The following is a 23,988-nucleotide window of genomic DNA, read 5'->3' as shown; positions in this document are numbered from 1 at the left end:
AATGGTGCCACCCCGCCGTCGCGCCCGCCCGTGCACCCCCCGGTCAGGGGAAGCCCGCTCCCCGGACCCGGCCCCACCCCCCCCCCGAGGCCACCCCGGTGGACACCCCAAGGGTCCCGGAGTCCCCACATCCGCAGGGGCACTTGGCCCCCGCCCAGCGACGGAGGACCAAGGCAGCAATGCCCCCCCAGCGCAGACAGCCACCCCCCACCCAGGCAGGGCCGGGCCCTCCGGGTGGGACCCCCACGTCCACGGCCCCGCCCCCCCCGGGAGGCCCGGAGACGCCCCAGCCACAGCCCCCCGCCCGAGCCCTGCCCAGCCACCCCCCCCCACCGCCATGAGGTAACCCCCCCCACAGGCCCCCAAGGCCCCCACCGGCTAGGGACAGGGCCCCGCGGCCCCCCCCACCGCCCCCCAGGGGCCACCAGAGGCCCGCGCCCCAGACCCCCCAAGCCGACCCCCAACCCCAAGGGCTACGAGATCACCACCCCCCCGCCCCCACTAGGTAACGAAGCCAATAAACGGGGACCACAGAGAGTGCAATTCAGCCGAATGTTGTTCAGTGGAGGCAGACATTATCTCACTACTAATATGATCTGATAAAAGATTCCTAAAATGGTTGATACATAAACTGGATTTTTGTTTCCAATTTACTAAAATGGTTTTCTTTGCGATACATAAGGCAGTGAGAACCCGGTGTGTCCAATTAGGATCTATTTGAGTGTCTCCCAGGTGACCTAATATACATACCGTGGGGCATACTGGGATTCTGTGGTTGATCCATGTGGATAAATCCTCACAAATCTCCTTCCAGAACCTCTGTACCGGTGTACAGAACCATAAAGCATGCATATAATTATCTGGGGTGTTCTCTGTGCACTGTGAACAGATATTAGAGGTGACAAAGCCCATCTGGAACATCCTTTGTCCAGTATAATGTATTCTATGAAGAACTTTGTACTGTATAAGTTGTAGGTTTGGGTTTTTAGTCATAGTAAACGTATTTAAGCATATTTGTGACCAAGAAAACTGGTCGGTATTAAGAGAGAGATCCGCCTCCCACTTAGAGATCGGGAGAGAGACTGAATCGTCCAGTTTAGACACTAACCTGTAGAGTTTTGATAACAACTTTAAAGTGCTTAGATTCAATAAATCTATTATCTTAGCGGGAAGTTGTAAATCTAATTGGCTAATTTTGTATGTTTTATTTATTATTGCCTTAAGTTGTTGATACTCTAAAAATGTATTCCTGCTAACTCCGTATTGAACAATAAGTGTATTGAAAGGTACAAACTGTCCTCCTACAATTACGTGCTGTAAGTACCGTATTCCACGAAGCAAAGCTTGACGGCTTACAAAAGTCTTGACGCTTGGTCCGACTTCAAGGCAGGATTTGTTGGTGAAATTAAAGTGATGAAGACACCGAAATTTATGATTTGACCGTTTAACGTTAGCTACCCAAAAATCCAACATTACCTGATACAAAATGGGAACCGCAAATCCACGTTTCGGTGTCTGGAATCCAGTTGTTTCTGTGAATTGCAGCGATCCATTTGTCTCTCTAAAGCTTATTTTTCAGCAGTCTGTAAAACAATAACTCTGATTTCTTGCTAAATCTATGAGTACAGTCGATCACACAACAGCTCTTTCCCATTTTAGATGTTTTCAAGTTGCTCAAACTGAAAGTTTACGCTGCCACTCACTCTTTCTGCCACTCAGCGGGCGTAACCCATTTCAACATTATTCTCGACATTTCAACTTTTTTCTCAAAATTATATTTCAACATTATTCTTGACATTTCAACTTTTTTCTCAAAATTGTATTTCAACATTATTCTTGACATTTCAACTTTTTTCTCAAAATTGTATTTCAACATTATTCTTGACATTTCAACTTTTTCCTCGAAATTGTATTTCAAAATGAATCTCGACATTTTGACTTTTTTCTCAAAGTCCACAATTAAAAAAACTTCCCATCTCAAATATTTTTTCTCCTGCATGGCCCTAATACTCCGTATTTTAAGCACCGTAACAATCACACTTCAATAATATGGTTCCACTTAGGTGAACCGGATATTAGTCTTTAGTCTTTAGACGCAGGATCTGTGGGTACAGGTGTTTCTCTGACTGAGCAGATAAATCATATATAAAAGTTAGTGATAAGCTTCAAACTTCGGTTCAAGAGAATCAACATGAGATCCATAAAAACTAGGAAATGTAGTTAGTGAGTGAGTCGTCATTACTTCATTCAGTAAATGCATTTTTTCAATGATTTGGCCGATTATAGCGTACCTCTGCACGAAGCATTTTAATCATCTGGTTAGCAAATATAATATCTCAAGGAATGTATAATTATGAAGTAAATTCTGTCCAACATTTCTTCCACAGTAGATTGATCAGTAACTTTTATTCTTGTATACAATCTGAATATCAGTTTAATAACCAATGCTGCGAGTTAACCTCGGGTCATATACAGATGAAGACATCCTTACAGTAGTGGTCGGCAGTAGTAGGTGATGTAGACCACCTGGTGGTACGGTCCACCTGGTGGTACGGTCCACCATGGTGAGGAGGTGCGTATAACCCTGCGATGGAGGAAGAGGGCCCACCAGGTCGATGTGGACATGGTCAAACCGCCTCGCTGAAATGGGGAACGGTTCCAGGGGCGCCTTTGTGTGCTGGTGGACTTTAGCCCGCTGGCATGCTACCCCTCTGGTGAATGAAAGATGCATCTTTGATCAATAAACAAATCAACCAGGCTTGAGGGGTATTCCAGGAAACAGGTTTAGTGAAAATCCTGAGTTTGTTAAGCCTGAGATGAGGGAAATCCGGAGTTTTCAGTCTCAGAAAGCGATTTAACTCAAACTCTGAGTCAGTTACTATGGCAACTGAGCCTCTGAACCTAACCTGCTCGCTAGCAGGTTTACTTCAATAAAGCCTGAATTTCTCTCTGTCTCCTCCCTCAGTGGCGTCAATTCAGCCAATGGGGCAAAAGGCAGAGAGCAGAAAAAGCGTATCTAACAAACGCAACGTATTTTATTCACTATGTCAGTGCAACAATATCACAGGGACATCCCAGTTTAACTTCAAACAGTTAAAGTCCAAATGCAAAAAGGAGAGGGAGGGAGCAGAAGAGAGAAAGAGAGAGAGTAAAAAAAAGTCAAATATTTCCCTTAAACAGATTTATAAAAGGGTAGGGTGATTTGATATCTTACCTTAAAATGAACTTGCATAATTAATCCATCAGTGGCTAACAGACTCGTTAATATCTTCTGCTGCTGGGGCAACATTGGACCCATCACTTGCCTTCTTTCTTTTTTTTTTAAATTGCGTGGTTGTCTGCTTCCTTTTCATTTTTGTAAGTTAATAACACTGCAGAGCGCGCTGAAAACGAGATTGATAGCGACCACTGTCGTCAGGGACGCTGGGACGTTTCAACATATGAGGGGGGTACAAGTGTTGTATATAAAATAAATGTATAAAAAAAATAAAAAAATAAACATTTTCCCCTGAAGCCGAGGTGTGGCGGCTGCCCCTGATCTAAATGACAATACAATTTAATTCAATACCATTCCACCACTGTTTTCATCTGTAATATTATAAGACAGTGTGCTTAAATCAGGGGTCTCCAACCCTGGTCCTGGAGAGACCTATCCAGCATGTTTTAGATCTTTCCTGCTTCAGCACACCATGATACAAGGAGCTGTGTCAGCAACAGAACTGTCCGGACCTTGATGACAAGTTAATGACGACCATTGATTAGAATCAGGTGTGTTCATGCAGGGAGACACCTAAAACATGCTGGATAGGTCTCTCCAGGACCGGAGTTGGAGACCCCTGGCTTAAATGTTAAATGAATACTGCATTCAAACTTACACATTGACTGCAGTAACTTTCTCCCACGCCAAATCTCTCCTTTGCTGCTGCAGCTGTTCTTTTTTTCCGAAATATTCTCTCATACTTGCCATACGCACGTATTAACACTTCTAACTCCAGTGGCGTGAAGTATGTGGATCTTCAGATGCAAACTTATGTTTCCTCAAAGGGATTTTGTAAATTGAAATGTTAAATAAAGTTTAAAAAAAAAAGTATGTGGATCTTTTGTTGTCGCCGGTTGCCATGGTGAATCGTTGAATCAGGGCTCTACTGATGATGGCTTTTTAACTTGAGCTTAACAAACTCAGAGTTGATTGAACTAACTCATATCTGCTGTTCTGGACTTTGTTGAACCTGCTTCCTGGAATACCCCTCTGATGTCTTCGTGTCTTTACTAATTCATTACTGTTTTTTAAGTTATTGCAAGATTGTTTCCCAAGCAAATGCATACCACAACTCCGTCTACAGTTTGGAGAAGTAAGTGGGCAGGGTTTTGCAACTCCTCGCCCTTGTGTTTGAGGTTGTGAAAATGTGCAGGGCGTGATATTATAACGAGACTAAACGTTTGAGCATCCTTTTATGTCTAGTCTGAACACAGATCTGCATAAACAACATTAGGCTTAAGTCTTAATCATCCCAAACCAGTTTTTCTTACGTTTTCTAATGATTCATAATAAAATAAGATCATTAGAAAATCATTTAATTTCACCCTTTAATGCCTGACATAAGAAATAAAGCATGGGAAATCTTTTCTTTTTCTTATTCAAGTGTTTTTTTTATAGATTCAAATCAAAAATGCCATCAGGTTGTCTTTAATAGTCTCTAAATAATATTTATTTTGTCATCATGAATACATTAGGTAATGTTGTGTATTTTTTAATTAATTTGTTTTATTTATTAATTTTATTTATTTTACCGGCAACTGGAAGGTTTTAAGTTATCGTATTTATTTTACATAGAAATGGAAAGTTTTATTGTATTTATTCTACAGATAAATGGAAGAATGTTAGTAGCAAAACTGCATCAGTGATAAACGCTGCACTCAGGTTGAAACGCTGTAGTAAATAACTCTGTGATGAATCTCATCATCAGCAGTAACGGTGGACAGTTTAGTGAAGTCCACATTCAAAAAGTGCCTCGCTGGTGGTGGGTTTCCTCCCGCCCTCTTCTCCCCTCTGTGGGGTTGCTGGTGGCCTGGGTTCCGGGTTCTTCCTTGTCGGCCTCCGGTCTCGCGGGTGGCGGGGTTGCCCCCCCCCCTCCCCCGCTATAGATACACTTCAGGTGGAGCTTTGATAGGATTATTACACACACACACACACACACACACACACACACACACACACACACACACACACACACACACACACACACACACACACACACACACACACACACACACACATAGCCACACATACGCACACACAAGTTTACAAGTTTACTCTTCTTCCTACTCCTTTTTTTGGCACATGTAAATCAAGATAGCAAGTTTTAAAGGATGACATTATTTGTTTTGTTGTTGTTTCTTTTTTTTTACATGTACAAAAATAAAATAAATAAAAAATGCTCGTGTTTTGGTCGGCTCCGTGTCGGTTTTGTGTTTTGTTTGTGGTTTTTGTTGCAGATTTCCAGTGCTCAACGTGAGGCCTCCGTGTGTTCCTGCTTCCCGGATTGGCAGTGGATGTCGACACCCCCCCCCCAAAAAAAAAAGAAACTCACTGGGTTTGTATGTGTATATGTATGTATATATATTAAATATAGTAATAATGCACATATATATGCCTTAGATTTTTACCGGCTTGGTATCAACCATTAATATGTGTGCAGACAAGGTATATAAAAAAAAAAAAGAAAAAAAAGTGTACTGAGAACTCAGAGCACTCCCTCTTCTAAGTAATAACTGCCACTTTCAGTCCAGTTTTGCCATATTAGGATGAAACCCAGCTGGCGTTGCACCTATATAAGTGTGAGCACTTGTGTTTCCTCTCAGCGTTGTGTTGGCGTTCTCCTGCTGTTCCAGCATCAGTCATGATCCTCCTGGTCGTCCTCGTCGGGCTCCTCTGCTCTGCCCACACTGCCACCTCTCAGGTTTGAAAAGATTCCTCCACTCTGCCCACACTTCCACCTCTCAGGTTTGAAGAGATTCCTCTGCTGACGTGATTGGATGTGACTGCAGGGACTCATCCCTGCAGAGGATGTGTCCTATTATGTACATACTGTTAAAGTTGACCCTGGTGGATCGAATATGCAGGGACTTCTGTCATTTATTTAGAAAAAAACTAAACAAGAGATGTTATTATTCAACGATAAAAATTCAAAGAAAAGAGAAACATAACAGCAAGAGTTTTTAAAGCCGTAGTTTACCCGCTCTCTTTATTACAGGGCTCCACCGAAACGACAGATGAAACCTCCGGTAAGACATTTTTCTTTTTACAGTTTGTTTATCATTATATGGAATATTATTAAACAATGGGATTACTGCTTTATTATGCTTTTTATTGAGCCATTCATAAGTAAAATGTCCAATGAATCCCTGCTAATTCACTTGTTGCACAAATATTTGAATAAATCTAATATTTTGAATGTATTCTAATTATTATCTTAATTATAATTGTTTTACTTTCAACTCTCTTTTTCCCCTAACAATGCGTGCTACTCCTACACGCTGCTGTTACCCAGGCAACGACTTTGAAGATGATGACTTCAGCATCTCCACCCTCCTGGAAAAGGCCAACGCCAACATCAGTGCGTCTGCGTGGTTTTGGACTGACGTGTTAAAACCCCTTAGAGAGACGAGTACGGAAGAGTATTAGGGCCATGCAGGAGAAAAAAGATTTGAGAGGGAAAGATTTTCTTTTCATTATGCACTTCGAGAAAAAAGTCGAAATGTCGAGATTAATGTTGAAATACAATTTCAAGAATAAAGTCGAAATTTTGTGAATAAAGTTGAAATTTCACCTTTTTTCTCAACATTTCAACTTTTTTCTCGAAATTGTACTTCAACATTAATCTCGACATTTCGACTTTTTTCCTCAACATTTCGACTTTTTTCTTGAAGTGCAGAATGAAAAAAAAATCTTCCTCCTCTAAAATATTCTTTTTATTTTTCTCCTGCCTGGCCCTAATACTCTTCCGTAGATGACAGATGAAGTAGCTCCTGTTTTGTAAATGAGAACAAAACAAACCAATTCAAACCTGAGATGATATGTTTGTAGGACGCCACATTCACACATAAAAGGTGGCATTTGCCTGGTTATCTTTTGCAGGCCGGAGCTTGGACGAGCCTCTGGTGATGTTTGGGGACATAGCGGTGCCATCGGGCCTCCAGAACGCCGATCCCTGCACAGCACGAGGATGCAAGTGGCCCAAAAGCACCAATGGCAAAGTCTACGTGCCCTACCGCATCTCCAACCAGTACTGTAAGTCCCAGCAAAGCTTTGTCTTCCGTTTCTTTGTAAAAGAACATCACTTATGGTTCAATTATGGGATGTTCAACTCATCTTGTGACGAAAAAAGCACAGGGCAGAATCTGAACGATTGCTCCAAAGCAACATCTAGACTACTGCTGTGTCCATCAGGCACATGTTTCGACTCACAACTCCCATCGTTTCAGGTGCAGGTGTTGTACACTGTAATGGGAAATTTTGGTATAACATATATATTTTGTCTTGTATGCTTTAAGACTGACTAATGCACAAATCCTGTTTTCAAGTGAACATTCCTATGCTGCCGAGGTCAAGCTCCTTTGACACAATGCCTTTGGAATTTCTCACTATCAGGTGATTCAGATTCAGATTCAGAAAACTTTATTCATCCCCGAGGGGCAATTGCAGGACAACTGAGCAGCAAGACGTTGAAAATATCAAATAGAACAAGAAATAAAATAGAATAAAATGAACAGGGCATGTCTCCTTAAGTACAAAAAATATATAAATATACGAATGTCAAAAAAATCTACAACAGGGTGACTGTAGTGGTATAAGTAAAAATATAAAGTATAAAGTGTCAATGCAAAGTGTCGACAGTGGATGTAAAACAGTCCAACAGTATGTAATTATGTGTATTTACCATGTAATAACATGGTAAATACCTGGTTGTTTAAACTAAACTTTACTAGGTAATTACAAAGACATTAGATGGGAACTATGAGGGAAATTACAGGTATTTACTAGGTTAATATTGGTAACTACCAGTCAATTTACCATGTAATTACTCGGAAATTACATTAATTATTTTTAAGTACCAGGTAATTACTAAGTATTTTTCTGCAAACTACCAGAAAATTATAACCTATATTTGAGGTAGTTACCAGCTAATTACACTTCAATGACCATGTAGTTACCTTGTATTTACTATACATTCCATGGATAACTACCGGGTATTTACCCATTCATTATTGATTCATGTATTATCAATGGATTGGTGCATGTACCCTCGAGGGGTGTAAATGACTCTATTGACCTTGTAATTAACCTGATAGTTACCATGTTTTACCTGGTGATTGGCAGGTACTTACCTTGTAGTTACTTGCCCAGTAATTATATTTCCTAAGTATTTACCCAATAAGTACAGACATTTTTACCTGGCTTTTACTCAGTAATTAAAGTGAAACTGGACTGTAAAAGAAAGCGTGTGTTGTTTCCATAATATTACCTGGTACTTCCTCATTAAGTACAGAAATAATTACTTGATATTTACCCATTAATTAAAGTGAAACTGGACTGTAAAAGAAAGCGTGTGTTGTTTCCATAATATTACCTGGTAATTGTAGATTATAATTATAAAGATTTGAACAATTGGCAAAACGTCTGATAATTACCTCCCCTTTACCCCGCAATTAGAAAGTTGGACCACACCCCCTCACACACCACCACCACCTTGTAACAAATACGCCAAAACAGGTGATCTGTCAAATACTTTTTTTTTCTTCAAAAGGATAAAGAAAAAAATACAAAGTTCTGTATAAAAACATATTGTACAGTGTAAAACGTATTGCATAGTGTAAAACATAAAACTAGGCACAGTGTTGAAAATATAGGCACATTCAGTCAATCAATGCAACAAATAAAAAATACAGTGCATTCAATAACGATATAACAACATATTTAGATCTCAAACTGGCATGTCAAGGACCCAGTATTATCTGCATTTGGCCACCACCCTTAATCTCATTTTTTTTTCCAGACCCTCACAGAAGCAAAGATGTGAGACATGTAAACAACAAAAACACGGGGCGAACCACAATAAAATAACTTTTCATAAGTTTCAACACAAAATATGACAAGTTAATCATTTGCTTGCATATTTTACCAACTCTGGAGCAGTGTTAGCATGCTCGGACGGGAACAGGAAGTAAAGCTTCGTCAATAATGGAAGTAACAGAGGAAGAACGGTGCTCTTCAAAATAAAAGCATAAAAATAAAACGTAAAATTACAGAAGTGCTTAATTCACTCTGCACGTAATCTGCTGCCATTAACATGCACCACCAGCTGAAAAATAGCAAATCTACAAACTTATAGCGCAGCACTCTGCCCTGAGTGCAGCGATATGAGCTTATAGATTTGCTATTTTTCAACAGCTACTTTACAATATTTAAAGTAGGTGTTAAAAAATAGCAGATCTACAAGCTCATATCGCTGCACTCAGGGCAGAGTGCTGTGCTATAAGTTTGTAGATCTGCTATTTTTCAGCTGGTGGTGCGTGTAAATGGCAGCAGATTATGTGCAGAGTGAATTAAAGCAGCACAACGTAACTTTCAGCTTTTCTGAGTTTGGCAGCATCTTTTGGACAAAAGCGGTAGTGCTTTACCAGAAAGAACACTACGTTTCCCATGAGCACCAGCGCGTACTGCCGGAAAACTCATGTCCCGTCGCGTGCATTTGTTTTGAGAGAAGACGGGACGCTTTTCTGTTTCACCAAGTGAACAGATGGAACGCAAAAAAAAAGATGTTAAACTGCTGGAAAGGAACTGGAATTTACCGGGATACCTTAAACAAGGAAGCCAGGGAGCGGTATATGGAGAAAATAATGATTATTAACGGTCTGGATCCATATGAAATCCCTACTGAAGAATGGAGCTCCTCGTTGGAGCTGCACTCTTTAGAAAGGATTTACTGCCGCAGTTCTGCAGAAACACCGTCTCCTGCTACCTTGTTTAGGAGTGTTTGGCAGCTGCTTTGGTAAATGTTTGACTCGCCATGTGTTTCAATAAATTTGTATAATAGTACAACATACAGTACATGTTTTGTATCCCTCTTACTTCTCTTTTCTTTTTTTTTTGACTGCTATATTATGTTGAAGAGGCTCCGAGGCGTGAGCAATATTTTTGTTTTCCTCGTGAGATTATTTTTTTCCTCTGCAGCTACAAATAAGAGTTAATATTTTTTCCTCAACAAACTAGTTTTATCTGAAGATTGGGGTTAATTGCACTGCAGAGAGCTGGCCAGCAACTGCGTTTAGCTGGCGAAGTGGGGAATAAAACCCGTTTTTTGATCCGACCCGGTCTGTGTGAGTGTTTGTGGTTTAAGGCTGATTTATGGTTCTGCGTTAAATCGATGCAGAGCCTACGGCGTAGGGTACGCGGCGACACGCACCGTACGTTGCGCGTCGCCACGTACCCTACGCCGTAGGTCTGCGTCGATTTAACGCAGAACCATAATTCAGGCTTTACTGTGTGGAAGGTTTGGTCGTTACAGCCACGATCCAAGCGAGCCGACGACTCTTTCACTCTTTTACTCTGTTATATCAGATACTTGGCCTCCGTTGTTCTGCCTCCGAGCAGGAAACCGGTGAAAAGTTAAACCATTAGCGATCTTTTCCCCACGTCTGTTGTGTGGAGCTGCTGCAGCCACAACGCAGCAACGGGTTACCAGCTTCTGCGGAGCTGCGCTCCACGCCCCGCCCATTTTCGTCTCGACTGCGAATCGGGAAGGAGGGGGAAGTGACGTATGCCGTAAAGCAGTCAAAGCCGTAAAGATTTGTAGTTTTATAGTGTGGCAGGGTTCCTACCATGCTCCTCAAAGTTACATAGTGCCAGTGAAGGCGATACAGACCCCTCAGACCATGATTAAACCTGTTGGAAGTTGATGTACCATCACAATGACTCTGGAAATAGGATATTAAGGTGGAAAAGTTACGTAGTGTCGCTTTAAGCACTTCTGTCATTTTACGTTTTATCTTTATGCTTTTATTTTGAAGAGCACCGTTGTTCCTCTGTTACTTCCGTTATTGACGAAGCTTTACTTCCTGTTCCCGTCCGAGTATGCTAACGCTGTTCCAGAGTTGGTAAAATATGCAAGCAAATGATTAACTTGTCATATTTTGTGTTGAAACTTATGAAAAGTTATTTTATTGTGGTTCGCCCCGTGTTTTTGTTGTTTAAATGTCTCAAATATTTGCTTCTGTGAGGGTCTGGGAAAAAAAATTGAGATTAAGGGTGATGGCCAAATGCAGATAATACTGGGTCCTTGACATGCCAGTTTGAGATCTAAATATGTTGTTATATCGTTATTGAATGCATTGTATTTTTGATTTGTTGCATTGATTGACTGAATGTGCCTATATTTTCAACACTGTGCCTAGTTTTATGTTTTACACTATGCAATACGTTTTACACTGTACAATATGTTTTTATACAGAACTTTGTATTTTTTTCTTTATCCTTTTGAAGAAAAAAAAAAGTCTTTGACAGATCACCTGTTTTGACGTATTTGTTACAAGGTGGTGGTGGTGGTGTGTGAGGGGGTATATGTGAGGGGGTGTGGTCCAACCTTCTAATTGCGGGGTAAAGGGGAGGTAATTATCAGACGTGTTGCCAATTGTTCAAATCTTTATAATTATAATCTACAATTACCAGGTAATATTATGGAAACAACACACGCTTTCTTTTACAGTCCAGTTTCACTTTAATTAATGGGTAAATATCAGGTAATTATTTCTGTACTTAATGAGGAAGTACCAGGTAATATTATGGAAACAACACACGCTTTCTTTTACAGTCCAGTTTCACTTTGATTACTGCGTAAAAGCCAGGTAAAGATTTCTGTACGTATTGGGTAAATACTTAGGAAATAGAATTACTGGGCAAGTAACTACAAGGTAAGTACCTGCCAATTGCCAGGTAAAACATGGTAACTATCAGGTTAATTACAAGGTCAATAGAGTCATTTACACCCCTCGAGGGTACATGAAACAATCCATTGATAATACATGAATCAATAATGAATGGGTAAATACCTGGTAGTTATCCATGAAATGTATAGTAAATGCAAGGTAACTACATGGTCATTGAAGTGTAATTAGCTGGTAACTACCTCAAATATAGGTTATAATTTCCTGGTAGTTTGCAGAAAAATACTTAGTAATTACCTGGTACTTACTTAAAAATAATTCATGTAATTTCAGAGTAATTACATTGTAAATTGACTGGTAGTTACCAATATTAACCTAGGAAATACCTGTAATTTCCCTCATAGTTCCCATCTAATGTCTTTGTAATTACCTAGTAATGTTTAGTTTAAACAACCAGGTATTTACCATGTTATTACATGGTAAATACACATAATTACATGGTACAAGAAAATACGTAATAATTACCTAGTACTTACTGGGTAAATTACCCGGTAGTTACCATGTAATTACCTTGTAAATACAAAGTACTACTGGGTAATTACAGTGTAATTACCATGGTATTACCTGGTTATTACTGTACTGTAAAAGAAAGGGTTACCTAGTTTTCTTCACGAAGAAGCAGGGTTAATCAATAGCAAAAAATAAAAATCACTCCAATAAGGGTGGAAAAAGACTACCGTATTTTCGCGACCATATGGCGCACTGTGGAAAGGCGCACCCTCAGTTTTGTGTGTCATTTTTGGTTTTAAAACACACATACGGCGCACCGACCCAAAAGGCGCCGTCTACGGAGACGGAGCTGCACACACAGGCGTTGCAAAACACACACACGCGCTAAAAATACAGCGGAAGCAAAACTTAGTTTGATATTTTATTTCACTTTTCACATCAATCAAACCCTTCAAAGGTTCATATTCTGTTTCTGCATTAAAGAATTTTAAAAAACCACCGGGTTGCTGCACATAAACCTGTCTCAGCCACTGATCATCTCCTCATCCATCCAGCCCTTCATTTCACTCTGGCTGGAAAAGTCTCTTTAGGGAACGCTTTTCTTTTAAAAATCCCGACCGCGGCGGTCCCGGGTCCCGCTCCCCGTCCGCTCCCTCGCGCTGGACCGGGTCCGCTCCCCGTCTGCTCCCTCGCGCTGGACCGGGTCCGCTCCCCGTCTGCTCCCTCGCGCTGGACCGGGTCCCGGCTCCCGGTCCGCCCCCCCCCCCCTCGCGCTGGACCCGCTCACGCTCACGCCAGTCCGAATTTCCAGACCTGTCTCAGCTTGTTGATCATCATCCCTTCATGCAGCCCCCTCTTTTCATTCGTCCTTATAATGACTCCGGCTGGAAACGTCTTATGCAAAGTTTTTCTTTTAAAAATCACCATACAGTTTCTGTCCATCAGCTGCGCCAGGCCAGCACCACATAAACCAGTAAGTGTGTGTCGCGCCGCGCCGCGAACACACCCGCGCATGTCGGGATCCGGTACCGGGTTTGTAACCGACAGATTTGGCTGCAAATTTCGGAGGGTGAAGCTGATCCAACCTAAGACGTACCCCAGAAATCTCTGCTCCCAAAGCGGCCAGGAACCAGGTCGATCGGACCGCTTTGGGAACCAGGAAGTCGGCTGCAGCAGCGCCCATCACCACGCTGCTCCAGCCGCTGCTTTAACCGGGGAAAGTCACCGGTTCCGACCGGCTGGGACCGGAGGAACCCACATGGACTTGTAGTAGGGGCTCCCGGGGAAAGAGCACCGGCATTTCAGCCGGATCTGCAGCGGGGATGCGGCGATCGGACCCGCAACCCCACGGCAGGTGCGATCGGTTCCGACATGCAAAACACACGCGCGCTGCAGAACACTCACACACAAGTGTGCTTATTTAAATAGAGCGGAGCAAAACTTAGTTTGATTGTATTTTATTTCACTTTACACATCAAGCAAATCCTTAAAAGTCTTCATCATCCCTTTACCGTTCTCATGCTGGCCGGCCTGACATTACCGTAATTCAGGTAATAGACACGGCGCACCGTTTCTTAAGGCGCCCGGCACATTAAAAAAAAAAAAAAAAAAAAAAGTTGCGCCTTATGGTCGCGAAAATACGGTACATGGAACATAAACAGAAAATCACTCTAGCTTCAGAGGAAAAAGGAACAAAAAAGAAAATAGAAAACAACAAAAAACCTCTCTTGGAGGAAACCGACAAGAACTATGGCAATGACTGTGATCCCAAACTGTGAAGGCTGGGGTGAAGCACATGAACCGAGACGAACACACTGGCACAAGACCAAGGGAGACGCAGATTATATGAACACATGAGGGTAATGAGGAGCAGGGGAACACAATAGAGAATCAGGGAAGACAATCAGATCTGTGACACATGAGGAAGGGAAAGTGACCTGAAACGAGAGGAGAGTTACTACTTTCAAAATAAAACAGGACATGATAAAGACAAAAGAGCCAAGACAAGACAACCCCACCACGGTGTGACACACACAGTGGTGCAGAGTTGCTCCAGGTGCCTCCCCGCGTTCGTCTCAAATCCAGACACATCTGCTTCATAGTCTAATGATTATTATTATTATTACCTTACTGTTAGCCCGAAGAGAAAAAGCCGTCATCGTCCGCGGCCTGAGGTCATTCGCAGAATCTACCTGCATCCGCTTCACCCCCCGTCGCCGGCAGAGGAACTTTGTGGACATCCAGTGTCGCTCTGGGTGAGGAAAAGTACACAAATAAAAGCATCCTATGACCTAAGCACTCATTTTTCTGTCACAGGTATGAGGTGTTAACCGTTCACCTCTTTCAGGTGTTACTCATACATTGGATGTCGCGGTGGTGGTCAGGTGGTGTCGCTGAATCGCCGGGGGTGTATCTACCATCAGATCGTCCAGCACGAGATGCTCCACGCGCTGGGCTTCCGCCACGAGCAGTCCCGCTCCGACAGGGACAATCACGTTCGCATCCAACTGCGGAATGTGATACCTGGTGGGTCACACTGCCTTACAGTCGCACGGTTGGGAAAAGCTCTTTGGTAAAAGAGGGGGGTGGTATTCTAGTGGATACAGAGGTGGGCTTGGGTCTGAAGGTCCCAGGTTCAACCCCCAGAATGGCAACCAAGATGAACCACCTTGGGCCCCTGAGCAAGGCCTTAACCCTAATTGCTCCATGGTGTGTGTCTCAGATGAAAGTCGCTTTGGATAAAAGCGTCTGCCAAATGACAGTGGTAGTGGTAGTAGCCTTGCTTTGGACTTGCTCGGATTGGTTATTGATCACTGCATTTGGTAATGTGTCTTTTGCCTTCTCGCAAATAGCTGTTGCTGATATATGTGCCTTAGTCTTCCCATGCTCAAAAACTTCTTTCCTTAAGGCCCTTTTTTGTTTTGTTGTGTCTGTCGCAGAGGACGTAACAGACCCTGAGACCCATTCCTTAGCCAGTTTCATGCCCGCAGTTTTTTCTGGACCCAATGATCCGACCTTTTTACATATTTCACAGCCCAAACCTGTCTTGTCCATCGTAAGCCACGGGTAATAGCCTCTTTTAGCTTTTAGCCTTGCTGACTGAGTGCTGTGCATCTCTCTGCAGGAATGAAGCATAACTTCCGGATGGTGGCAACGAGGAACCTTGGCACACCCTATGATTACGGCTCTATCATGCACTATGGAAGGTAACGCCGAGCGCTCGCCTAGCGTTGTCCTGCAACATAACTCAAAACAAAAATAAAACGCACACCGAACAATGTTTAAAAAGGGTTTTTGTATCCTAATCCTCCCGACATGCCTTGTTTCAATCTAAGTGACTGCAATGAACTGAATCAAACTGAATAATAAATACATTTTTTCATTAGTAAGGATTAAGTGGTTGACCTCGGTTGCAACCAGGGGCTTGAACCTGGGTCCTCCAGACTCCAGCTCTCCTCTGTAACCACTAGGCTCCGGGACATCGCTGGCCCTTCGGCAGCATCAGCATGGCCTAGCCATCGTAACATTTGTGCACTTCTCTCCAACTCTGTTTACGGATGATCACACAAAGAATTAGTAGCCTTGTTTCAGCATTATGTCTCTCGTTTCTGAAGCCCAGAAACACATCAAACTAAGCTGTTCATCTATGACACAGGTACGCCTTCTCTAAAAACCAGCAGCCGACCATCGTGCCCATTCCCAACCCGAATGTGGCCATAGGCAGAGCCACCCGCATGAGTCGCATGGACATCCTGAGGGTGAATCGCCTTTATAAATGCAGTATGTATTGCTTTTAATAACTGCTCTATCTCCAAGTATAGGTTTTTTCAGGACTGGTGAGATGCTGGACTCTAAACTACATCCAACACCAGTCAACAGACAATAAATGCCTCTCCTTCACAGCTGCTTCCTTCCACTACCTTCCTCACTCACTTGTCCTTTTCTCATGAATCTGTATCTTTCATGAAGCACTTTATTTCTTAATTGATCCAAAGTTTTTGGTGAGACAAATCAAAAGAAAAAGACGCCTTGAGAGCAAGTTTTCAAAGCTTCCTTGTCCAGTATCCTCGCTAAAACTCATGATGTGGTGGATTTTAAATGCAACCACCATCTTTTCCAAACTGGCAGGATGTGTTTAATTTCGGGCCACAGCAGCAGACTTTGGATAACTCCCTTTTTTTGTTTTATTTACATGCAATATATTGATTTGAAAAGCACCTAACATTTAAGAATAATTTTACAAAAATACATAAAAGATGCCTGAACCAATTCATTAGGGTGTTAAAAGTGTTACCACACAGAACACACGCGTACACAAATGTGTCCGAGAACTGTGGGTTTTGTTGACGAGCTGCGAGAAAGAAACTAAGAAGGACTACGCCTCTTTTGTAATGTATGTGTAGATGCAGAAGGACTACGCCTCTTTTGTAATGTGTGCCTTCTGGTGAAGAATAATATAAAATCCAGTTCAGAAGTCCGCTGTGGGATAGTGGGTTTTATTTAGTAAGCCGGCGGTGAGCAGACCGACACAGATCGGGTCTGAGTTGGTGTGCTGACCCAGAGTGGTCGGAATCATGACTTTTTATACAGTAAGTTCAAAGCACAAAAGGCAGGAATAAACAAGCCAAGTGAGAGACAAAAAGCAATTTACAGTCAGATGTGATCTGTGGCCAAATGCCGTTATCGGGCATTTGGCATGACTGTCACTAAGTTGTAAATTACCCCTATAGGGTGTTCTCGTGATTAGAGTCTGTGGCCAAACGAGTTGGTATTAACATATCAGTCAGTCAGGAACTTCGTCATATGGCATTCCCGTGGTTCAAGTGTTTGTTGAGGCGAGTTCAAAGGTGTCGTCCCTGCAGGGGGTAGGAAGCTGGAGTTTCACGTCAGCCACGGTGTCACAATGCCTCATCACTTCTCTAGGAGAACTGGCACCTATGTGTCTGTCATGCGGGGTGGGGGGGTCTGACCCATTCCTATATAAAGAATTCAGACCACATATGGCCTCAGACTCACCGTCCAGCCTGCGGGCTGCACGTGACTCTCCTGGTGCGCACCAGTTAAAATAAACTTTGATAATCTCAAGCTCACCGGTGTTGTAGTTTTGTTAAGGATCAGTACTTTACTTTGTGCAATTTATAACATTTCCACAACACCTCCAACTCCTTTGCAAATATTTTGCAGTCTCATGTACAATGAAGCAATTTCCTCACGATTGTTTCTTTTTTATTCAGAAACTGCAGGAACAAATTCACCCTTCGATAAGGTGATACCTGAGCCAAGAACGCAGTTCCTAGAGGAGTGAAAGTAAGTTAGCATGTGACTTTTCTACCTTAACACCGCTAGAAATGTTGTTTCTGCAGATACGTACTGTTTCGTCAATGACAAATAGTTACTGACACAATTTCATATCTAACTGATGCAGTCAGCATTCACATATTTAGGCTTTTATGACAAATATAATTTTATGACTAATATGATCTGGTTGCAGATACTGTGGAAGTTTAAGATGAATCTACCGCTTGCCATTCAGAGAACTGTTTGTTGAATAGCTGTATATTTTTCAGTCATTTTGTAGCTTCTGAAAGTCTCTAACTTAAGACTGCAAACGCGTCTGGCTTTTTTAATGCCAGTTCTTGTTCGGTTGCATGCTCTTCACTTCTTTAACACTGTGTCTTTGTTCCTGACAGGAGATCCAGAGGAAACGAACAGTGATGCAGCTCTTTACTTGATTGCAAACCCAGAGCATCCCCCGCTTGCCGAATACACTGGGATCAAATTGTTCTAAATTTACTGTTATGCTGATCTCATGAGAAATGAGTGCTGAGCATTACAACATGCATTTAAATGAAAAATTCCTTGCTAGCTTGATGCAGTACTTGATTGAATAAAAACATTCATTCTTCTACACCTCCAATGTCCTTTTTTGCATTTGTTACCATAAGATACCATAAAAATCTATTGTTTTATGACATTTACGAGAACATTAAGATTTGGATTTACTATAATAATAATAATAATTAAAGCTGCAAGCAGCGATGAACGGGCCCCCACCCTTGTGCACGTTCAGGCTGCAGTGGAAGCTTGTATGACTTGCATGTAGATTCTTCAGGCCTGGACATTTAGCGGATGACACCACCCACGACTCTCTATATCAAACCATTCAAAAGTTATGACAGAAAGTAGGAACTATCAGATATGGACCAATCAGATGAAGAGGGGCAGGGCTTAATTTGTGCCGGATCCTGCCGGAACAAGATCCGGTACCTATTTGATTGGATCCGGCCCCTCCTCTGTCAATCAAACATTTTTTAATTTCACCGTGCCGCGCTGTGACGACATCTCGGCTTGTCTAATAGGAGAGAAGGGAGAAAGTTGTGTCCAATAGGAGAGAAGGTGGTGGAGGCTACGCCGACTCTTCTTCTTGCGCCGCGGAACACATACACAATGAATGGAGTTGTATCGGTTGCTGTGTGGATTATGTTCTCATTGCAAACGCACCGCTCCAGGTCTGGAATGGAAGCGAGCCGAGACCACCTCTCCTAGGAGATCTCGAATCGCGCATCCGAGCGCGATTGCTGTGTTAACATAAACCAAACCCTGTTTCAGAACAACTGCTCCAAACGGGACAGATGGGAAAGCACCCTAAATAAACTGTATCTCATTTTATCCATATTCTCTCGATGTTTTATTTCTCATTGAAGTTACTCATAGATCGCTTGTTTGTGTCTATTTCGGATGCATTTAATCAGAAAAAAGAGAAGAGGGGAAAAAGCGACCGACAGAAGTCAGATTACGTAATAATGACGCAATCAGTTTGGGCGCTAACAGAGGAAAACAAACAGGAGGGAAACAAGAAAGTAAACTAGTTAGCTAGCGTTAAAAATGTCAAAAAGACCGTTAAACTTGGTAAGTTTTTCAGACCAGCAGGTCATTCGGACCCCAAACAGGCCAGAGTTGGTCCAGCAGAGCAGGTATGAGCATTGATGCAAACAGCACAGACGAGGCAGCAGTGACAATAGCACCTACTACTGGTGGACACAATAACCAGTACGAACGAGAAAAGGAAGATGAACAGGATAACATTGAATCAGAGAGGGCCAGTTGTTGAAAAAATGTAATCTGGATCAAAGTGATCCGGATTTGGAAATCCCATTTTATGCTATCCAGGATCAGGTAATCCGTCTTAGTTTCATGCCCGTTTTTCAAAGCAACATTGGATTGGATCACCCTGATCCAGATACTGTCAGGCACACGAGGAATGGACAAAGATGCAGACACAAAGGGAAACGGTTCAAAAGATTTATTGGAGTAAATCTGAGCAGGCAAGGATCAGGCAAAAATCTGTCGAGGGGCAGGCAAAAGTCAAGGTCCAAAAAGGCTGTCAGCGAAGGCAGAGGTACTGGCAAGGGCTTAGGCAAAAACTTGGTCTGGGGGCAGAAAAAGATCAAGAGGTCAAAGGGTCAAAAACTTGGAGAACTCACTTGGCTTGAAAGACGGCTGAAGGCTTGGAGAACACAAAACAATCTGGCATGGACTGAAGAGTGACAGAGACTTAAATGCTGTGGGTCTGATTGCACCAGAGTGATTGCAGGTGTTGCCAGGTAGGTGGGGAGGAGCCAGACACACCCACTCAACCTCAGATCGTGACAGATACACAGTTTTCAAGATTACCAAATCCGGATTACCAGTGCTCTAAATGCGACAACCCCTCCCTGTGATGACGTTTCTGATGCACCTTGAGCCTGTTGAAGAACCAGACCAACCTCTGGCTTTCTGTCAAAATGAGGGATGACTAGACGTGTAGTAAGGGAGGCAATAGTTAGAAATTATTTTTGACAGGTTCATCTCTGATGATTGTTTCTTTGATATTAATATACAGTGATGAATTACAGAAAAATTGAATATATTATTTTTGTTTGTTATTGAAATCTGTTTGGGGGATTATTTCATGGTGACAAGATAATTTTTATTTTATTTTTACTTTACTATACTGAAAGGCTTAATTGGTAGCCTATGTCACTGTAACGGTTAAACAAGTCAAGTGCAAAATATGAATAAAAGTATTTACACTAAATGATACAAATGTTGTTTTTCGACATTTTCCTCCTGAAATCCACCTTGAAATCCTACCCCCTGTTGGGATCAGGATAATCCTGTTTTTTTGGATCAAAGTTATCCAAATCCTACTGGAAAGTTTTGAACAACACAAACTGAAGGTTTGATCCAGATTAAAACTAGGATTGGATTACGTGATCTAATCCGATTTCAGAATCCTTCTTTCCCTTTTAAACAACCCATTTTCCAACTTTGATCCAATCCGATAACCAAAATCCGATCAGATTACCTTTGAACAACTGGCCCAGAGAGATGATGGAGGAGATGAAAAGGACACTACAGGGGAGACCCAGACTGCAGGGGGGATTTGGACTGAGGCTCAGTTCAAAGCTAAAAGAGGCTATTACCCGTGGCTTACGATGGACAAGACAGGTTTGGGCTGTGAAATATGTAAAAAGGTCGGGTCATTGGGTCCAGAAATAACTGCGAGAATAAAACTGGCTAAGGAATGGGTCTCAGGGTCTGTTACGTCCTCTGCGACAGACACAACAAAACAAAAAAGGGCCTTAAGGAAAAAGTTTTAGAGCAAGGGAAGACTAAGGTTCTAAAAAACTAGTTCATGCGTTTGTATCTTCTAGACTAGATTACTGTAATGTGTTATTAGCAGGATGTCCAAGTAATTTGCTGAATAGGCTCCAGCTGATCCAAAATGCAGCAGTGCGAGTGCTGACAGGAATCAGCAGGAGAGACCACGTCTCTCCAGTGTTAGCTTCACTCCATTGGCTACCTGTAAAATTCAGAATCCAATTAAAAATGTTATTACTTGCGTATAAAGCCCAAAACGGCTTAGCTCCGCATTATTTGCAAGACCTGATAGTGCCTTATGTTCCTGCCAGAGCTCCTAGAGTATCCAAATGTAGATTTGGAGGGCGGGCGTTCTGCTATCAGGCACCATTACTATGGAACCAACTTCCAATCTGGGTTAAGGAGGCTGACACCACCTCCACTTTTAAAACTAAACTTAAAACCTTTCTGTTTAGTAAAGCCTATAGTTAGTGTTTAGTAAACCTCTAGCTGGTGTTGGTAAATCTTTAGGTAGTGTAAACTCTAGTGTGTTAGAGTCAGTATTCATAGTTGCAGCTATAGAACAAGACTGCTGCTATAGGCCTACGCTGCAGGGGGGCACCGACATGATCCACTGGGCGGTGCCTCTCACCCTTCTTCTCTTCTCCTCTTCCCTTCCTCTCTTCTCCATTTAAATTTTTATTTATTATAAGTAAATAAAGTCATTTTTGTCCATCGTTCCTGTAGTTTCTTATGCCCGGCCCCCTTTTTTTCTCTTTTGTGCATGTTTGCAGGCCGGAGCTTTGGGACCTGCCTTCTGGCCTGCGGTCCCGGTCCCCCCCCCACCCCCGGTCATCCCACTGCTGCTTCCACCTGCCTGCGCAACCCCCGCCCCCCCTCTGGTCATCCCGCTGCTGCTTCCACCTGCCTGCTGTGTGCTGCTGACGTCCCCGACCCCCCAGTCTGGCCTTTGGTAGGAGGGTCCCCCCTTATGATCCAGGTCCTGCTCAAGGTTTCTTCCCTCCTAAAGGGGAGTTTTTCCTTGCCACTGTTTGGCTTAAGGCTTTTCTCCCACTAGGGGAGTTTTTACCTGCCATTGTTTATGTTATAATTGCTAGGGGGTCATGTTCTGGTCTCTGGAAAGATCCTAGAGACAAATTTTGTTGTAATAGACGCTATATAAATAAAATTGAATTGAATTGAATTAAGGCACATATATCAGCAACAGCTATTTGCGAGAAGGCAAAAGAGGACACATTATCAAATGCAGTGATCAATAACCAATCCGAGCAAGTCCAAACAACTGCCAGGGTTTTCCGTACAGCATACAAGGAGGCCAAGCGCCACAGGCCAGCATACGGCTTTGAGAATGAAATAGACTGCCAGGACATGAATGGTGTGGAGATGGGGAGGATTCTCCACTCTAACGTGGCATGTTCAAACATACAACAGCACATTTCATCTGAAATGAGAAGAAAAATGCTTGACAGGATAGTTGAGTGTGCTCCAAAATATTGGACTCATGCTGGATGAGGCAACAAGCTTAAATAAAAAGAGCGCATTAATTGTGTATTTGAGGCTTCAGTTGCCAGCGATGGAAACGGCTGAAAACATATTCATTGATCTTGTCGAGCTAGATGACTTAAGTGCTGAAGGTATTGTCCACAAACCTTTGGCTTGTTTAGAGGGGGCAAAGTTAAATGAAGCCTTTCTCTCAAAAACGCTCATCGCTGAATTGCACTCTCTGTGGTCCCCGTTTATTGGCTTCGTTACCTAGTGGGGGCGGGGGGGTGGTGATCTCGTAGCCCTTGGGGTTGGGGGTCGGCTTGGGGGGTCTGGGGCGCGGGCCTCTGGTGGCCCCTGGGGGGCGGTGGGGGGGGCCGCGGGGCCCTGTCCCTAGCCGGTGGGGGCCTTGGGGGCCTGTGGGGGGGGTTACCTCATGGCGGTGGGGGGGGGTGGCTGGGGAGGGCTCGGGCGGGGGGCTGTGGCTGGGGCGTCTCCGGGCCTCCCGGGGGGGGCGGGGCCGTGGACGTGGGGGTCCCACCCGGAGGGCCCGGCCCTGCCTGGGTGGGGGGTGGCTGTCTGCGCTGGGGGGGCATTGCTGCCTTGGTCCTCCGTCGCTGGGCGGGGGCCAAGTGCCCCTGCGGATGTGGGGACTCCGGGACCCTTGGGGTGTCCGCCGGGGTGGCCTCGGGGGGGGGTGGGGCCGGGTCCGGGGAGCGGGCCTCCCCTGACCGGGGGGTGCACGGGCGGGCGCGACGGCGGGGTGGCACCATTCCCAGGTATCTATGTCTTATGTTGTCAGTATGAATGGGAGGATGTTGGACCGTTTCCCCCTCCGTCTGGGGGCTCCGGCGGCGCCGGGGGCGCCCTTGGAGGTACGGTGGGGCCCTTGCCCGGCTCGGGGGGCCGGCCCCCGTCTACTGGACGGCCGGTGGGGGGACGCGGGTGTCTTATTAGGGCCGGCTTTGCTGGTCCTGCTTCCTGGCTTCGGCCTCCGCTCCCCCTCTTGCCCCCCCTACACGATTCATACGCACATAGGCGAAAGGCGGGGGGTCCGGGCGTGGGGGGCACTGTCCCGCGGGGCCTGGCACTCCCCGCCTCACGGTTTTAACAGCAAAATAGACACTGCACATTCAACATTTTATAAATACACTTGACAAGGACACGTAGTTCGGGAGGGGGGGGGGTCGGTGTCAATCGATACTTGGCCCTCCCTCCTCCCTGTTTTTATGGCATTAATCACATGCACTCAACACAAGGGGCGGGAGGGGGTCCCACATCACCCGCGTTCCCTCACCGGCCTGGGCCTGGGACGGGTGGGTCGGGTTACCCGGGCCTGGCGGGGCCCGCCGTGCAGCCTGGGGTGCCTTCTGGCGGTGCTGGACCCCCCCGGGGAGGGGGAAACGGTGC

The 23,988-nt window shown here is 43.9% G+C and overlaps 1 protein-coding gene across 1 annotated transcript; it reads left to right on the top strand.

Annotated features, from left to right (window-relative positions):
* The first annotated feature begins 5,873 nt into the window (after positions 1-5,873).
* LOC133419236 (low choriolytic enzyme-like) lies at positions 5,874-18,327 on the top strand. Its single transcript, XM_061708287.1, has 10 exons — positions 5,874-5,960; positions 6,255-6,285; positions 6,552-6,617; positions 7,139-7,291; positions 14,591-14,708; positions 14,801-14,979; positions 15,578-15,659; positions 16,109-16,233; positions 17,688-17,760; positions 18,144-18,327. The coding sequence occupies exons 1-9, from the start codon at positions 5,901-5,903 to the stop codon at positions 17,756-17,758; spliced, it is 885 nt and encodes a 294-aa protein (XP_061564271.1). The 5' UTR covers positions 5,874-5,900; the 3' UTR covers positions 17,759-17,760; positions 18,144-18,327.
* The last annotated feature ends 5,661 nt before the right edge of the window (positions 18,328-23,988 follow it).

Source organism: Cololabis saira, chromosome 2, assembly GCF_033807715.1.
Source record: "Cololabis saira isolate AMF1-May2022 chromosome 2, fColSai1.1, whole genome shotgun sequence".
NCBI classification, from domain to species: domain Eukaryota; kingdom Metazoa; phylum Chordata; class Actinopteri; order Beloniformes; family Belonidae; genus Cololabis; species Cololabis saira.
The sequence above is the reverse complement of the archived record's forward strand: the minus strand, read 5'-3'. Positions and strand labels throughout refer to the sequence as shown.

Excerpts from the sequence above, each read along its gene's own strand:
- LOC133419236 (XM_061708287.1), top strand. The coding sequence starts at position 5,901 with ATGATCCTCCTGGTCGTCCTCGTCGGGCTCCTCTGCTCTGCCCACACT. Across the intron at positions 6,618-7,138 it reads AAAGGCCAACGCCAACATCA|GCCGGAGCTTGGACGAGCCT; the intron begins GTGCGTCTGCGT and ends TATCTTTTGCAG. Across the intron at positions 14,980-15,577 it reads ACTGCGGAATGTGATACCTG|GAATGAAGCATAACTTCCGG; the intron begins GTGGGTCACACT and ends ATCTCTCTGCAG.